This window comes from Mercenaria mercenaria, chromosome 18 (assembly GCF_021730395.1).
Source record: "Mercenaria mercenaria strain notata chromosome 18, MADL_Memer_1, whole genome shotgun sequence".
NCBI classification, from domain to species: domain Eukaryota; kingdom Metazoa; phylum Mollusca; class Bivalvia; order Venerida; family Veneridae; genus Mercenaria; species Mercenaria mercenaria.
The window spans coordinates 21950070-21954174 of NC_069378.1; the positions used below are offsets into that span (position 1 = coordinate 21950070).

The following is a 4105-nucleotide window of genomic DNA, read 5'->3' on the forward strand; positions in this document are numbered from 1 at the left end:
TGTTAATATCCTTTTTGCATTTAACTTCGCAACAACACAGTTATAGATCACATGGCGATTTTCTAGCTTTTGATGGTGAAGGAAAACGCATGTGTCCTATCTTGGACACGAGCGGGCACTTTAGTAAAACCACCGATCTCAGATAAGCCAGCTAGCTTGCTTCAACAGATGCAAGTACTGTTGTCGTAGAGTTTGTTTTTCACATGTTGCGAAAGCAGGCACTTTACTGCACTGTTGTTTCTAAATCTGAAAAATACATTCGGTAAACGTCAGTATAAGGTTCATTACAATTATCTCATTTATATTTATTTTAGTAACTGGAAGTTATAAATTAACTTTTAGTTAGTGAAAGTCTGCAAACAACTAGCACAAGTTAATAATAATAATAATAATAATAATACTTTTTCTACTATTTTCATTGTGATTATTACATTATACCTCCTTGTTGAAAAATATCAATACAAAAAATTCTGTATTGTTAAACCAACTCCATAACTTAATTTCTTCAACAGCTTTCATACCATGGTAAACATTATCCGTGTTCCTGGTATTGCCGAGTTTCTCATAGTTATTAGTTCCGATAGCCTCTTCTTGTGTTTCATGTGTATGACGGATATCCTCGTTATAATATGTGGGCATCTCGATTGTTTTCTTCGAATCTTGCTGCGATTTTAACTTCTTTGCTACATACCTGTTGTAAAAGGTAAACATTGACTGCCTTTCGGATTTGAAACTTGTTTAAGAGATGCTTTACACACTTAAACACACTTTAAGTGTGCTGAAATATTATGGTTATTCATAAAGCATGCAAATGTTGTATTAATTTAGATAAAATCCAATCATATTTAAATGTAATCCATATTTATTTCAAATAAAGAAATACCAAATATTAGTACTGAGAACAGTGTTAGGTAAAAACTAACTAAATGAAACGTATCGATATGCTGAAAATATGAACGTTTAGTTTAATCATATTTTATTGTATATATATATACATATTCAATACACACACATACGACAAGCATACATAAATACATCAATGTAAATAAACAAAAGGGTTGGGCCAGAAGTTATAAAAACATTATCGGGTGCCATCAAAATATGAAAGTAAAATATGCAAATGCAAAATATTTGACAGTGTTATTGAAACACTTACATGAAAAGCACATAAAAATGGTTACGTATTTACACTCTTAAACAGGTACGTGGAATTATGGCCAAGTACGGCCCCACCAAAATGATGACAAAGTAAGTGCCATATTTACTTCAATGCATGTATTTGACAAATAAAAAATATAAGAATCTGCAAAGATATTTATTTATGGAGCATTTTATGTTCGCATTATGTGCCGCTGTAAAGAAACCAATAGGCTTGAGCGTAATTTGGTTTAGGAAAAATCGTATAATTTATATTACAGAAGTTTATTTCAAATAGCAATATAAACATAAGGGTACTCAAAAATGCATAAACTGATAACAGAATTGTCACAAAAGGGGCCTGACTAACGAAAATAAGACGTCAGAATCTTAAATGTCCTTAAAAGCAAAAAAATCTTATTGCTTTAGTCTTGTAAGCGTTCCAAATTACATGAACATGTTACACATATGTAATAAACACAAACAAAACTTTTGCAAGTAATTTACTTTAAAGGGACTGGAGTTCAAATTTTGACTAAAATGATCTTTCTTTAATTTAAAAATGAAGTATGGTCATATTATGAACATTAGAACATGACTTATTTCTAAACTATTTTAAAAAATATAAATCAAGAAGAAATAATATGTCTGAGTCGGGAATCGAACCCAGGTTGGCTCGGCAATAAAAACTTCCGTACCATCTTGACTAATACACCAAGGAGGAATTAGTATTTAACGACCGTTTGCATAAAACATTTTAATTGTAGCAATTTATCTTCGGTGCCACGTGACAAACGCTTTTCAATTTCGAAAGCAAAAGTTAGCAAGAACAACTAACTATCATGTGTTTCCAAAACAACACAATTGTCAGTAACTAAGTTTCAAAAGTTAGCCTTCTTGCGAAATATACTAATTTTGAAATGTTCTTTATCTTTGTTGTCGTACAACCTTTAAAACAAATGATCTATCTGTGGGTGACACAAACATGTTTTTCGTATGTTAAGTATGATATGTTTTAAATTCCATTTTCAAACTGACAGGTTTTTACCTTCGCCTTATCTGGAATAATGCCACTGTAATAGCTGCAACGACAACAGACGTTCCTAATCCCGAAAAGAAGCCTTCAATGAAATTGTTTTTGCAGTCAACATTTTCTTTACAGTCACATTGTGTACACACTTTGCTTTGCGTTGTTGTTGCTGTTGTAATATAAATGTTGATTTTAAAACATTTTATCATCTCTTGTGAAAATTATTTGAATATGTATTATTAAAAAAGTCACTTTATGAATATGATCATAATAAGAAATTAAATAATAATAAAATAAAATAATAAAATAAAATAAAATAAAGTAAAATAAAATAAAATAAAATAAGCGTATTATTTTCCCCAAAATGTAGACTTACTTTATTTCTCTAAAATAATCTAGTCAGTCATTTTCAACCATCGATAAATGATTTAAAATATTATGCTTTTACACAATAAATAAATTATAGTATAGTTACCTTCAGACACTATCGTTGTTTTGCTTGTAGTAGCAGTCAGATTGCATTTGTCTCCATTGTATCCGTCCTTACATCCATGTTTACATGCCCCCTTGTTTCGTTCGCATACCGGAGATAAACCGTTTTCAGTACAACCGTTAGGGCAAGGCTGGTGACATAAAGGGCCCCAGAAATTGTGTTCACATCCATTTAAACAATATCCATCGTTTAGTTTACACGTTTGTTGACCGTCTTCTGTTTTACATGATGGACTACAAGCAATGCTACAATTGGTTGTGTAAAAACCATCTTTACACTGTTGACAAGTGTCCATATTACTTTTATCGCATGTCAAACAGTTATCTAAACACTGCTCAGAACATCTTTCACCCGTCCATCCTGCATTGCAACTTTCTAAGCATATTCCTTCGTCATCACAATAAGAAGAACATCCTTGAGAACAGCTTGTTGTATTTACTATGCATGTTTTGCCGTTAAATCTAGATCCTTCAGGACAATCTGTGCATACCAAAGCGTCATCATTGACTTGACACTTATTGCAATTTTGAATAACACAATAATTTGAACAGTTTGATCCTACTGAGCAACTAACACAAACAACAAAAACCTTTTCATTTGAATAATACTGATACAAATGAAAACCATCATTGCAAACCTTACATGTGCGTGCGTCATAACAATATCTACAATCTGTCGTACATTTATGACAAAATGTTTCAAGCTCAGTTTTGTACTCGTAATATCCTTGTTTACATCCGTGCGTGCATTTGCGTAAATCACAAAGATCATTCTCACAGAGACTACAATCAAGTTGACACAGTAGACCGTACAGCCCTGGTTCACACTGAATACAATATCCAGTGTCATATTGGCATTCTTTATTATGACAATTGTTATTACAGATAAACTGGCACTGGTTGGCTGAACCCCATTTACTTGGTCTGCACGAAGTACAGTTATTATACCCGTTACAACTGGTGCAGTCTCCTGGACATATAAAACAGGAGCCACCGGATAAATAATATGACGATTCACATTTTATGCATATTGAACTGGAACAGGAATTACAGCCAGTGGAACATTCTAAAGATAAATATGAACAATTGTTATGATACATAACTTCATAACGTATGACAATTCACAGTGTAAAATTATATCTATGTTTTGAACGTCTGCCGTGACTTATAAAGAATAAGAGTAAGATTGTGTTTATCAGTAATTACACTTAAGATATCATCTTATTTCATCATTTCATATAGATCTTTAACAAACAGAAATCTGTTACATAAATCGAGGGCTCAACACAGAACTAGTCTATCTGCTTCTATTTCTATATGCACTTTGACTAGTTTCGCGTTGAGCCCTCGAAATATTCTCCGTTAATTTATATTTATCTATATCATATTCGAAACGTAGAAAAATACAATAAGAAATACGTATATTAGACAGCTCTAGAATGGTTC

General features: G+C 32.0%; 1 protein-coding gene across 1 annotated transcript; it reads right to left on the reverse strand.

Annotated features, from left to right (window-relative positions):
- Nucleotides 1-432: 432 nt before the first annotated feature.
- LOC128550504 (multiple epidermal growth factor-like domains protein 10) lies at nt 433-3707 on the reverse strand. The gene is made up of 3 exons (XM_053529705.1): nt 2643-3707; nt 2186-2336; nt 433-691 (listed from the first exon to the last, which is right to left on the reverse strand). The coding sequence occupies exons 1-3, from the start codon at nt 2953-2955 to the stop codon at nt 433-435; spliced, it is 723 nt and encodes a 240-aa protein (XP_053385680.1). The 5' UTR covers nt 2956-3707.
- Between the last annotated feature and the right edge of the window lie 398 nt (nt 3708-4105).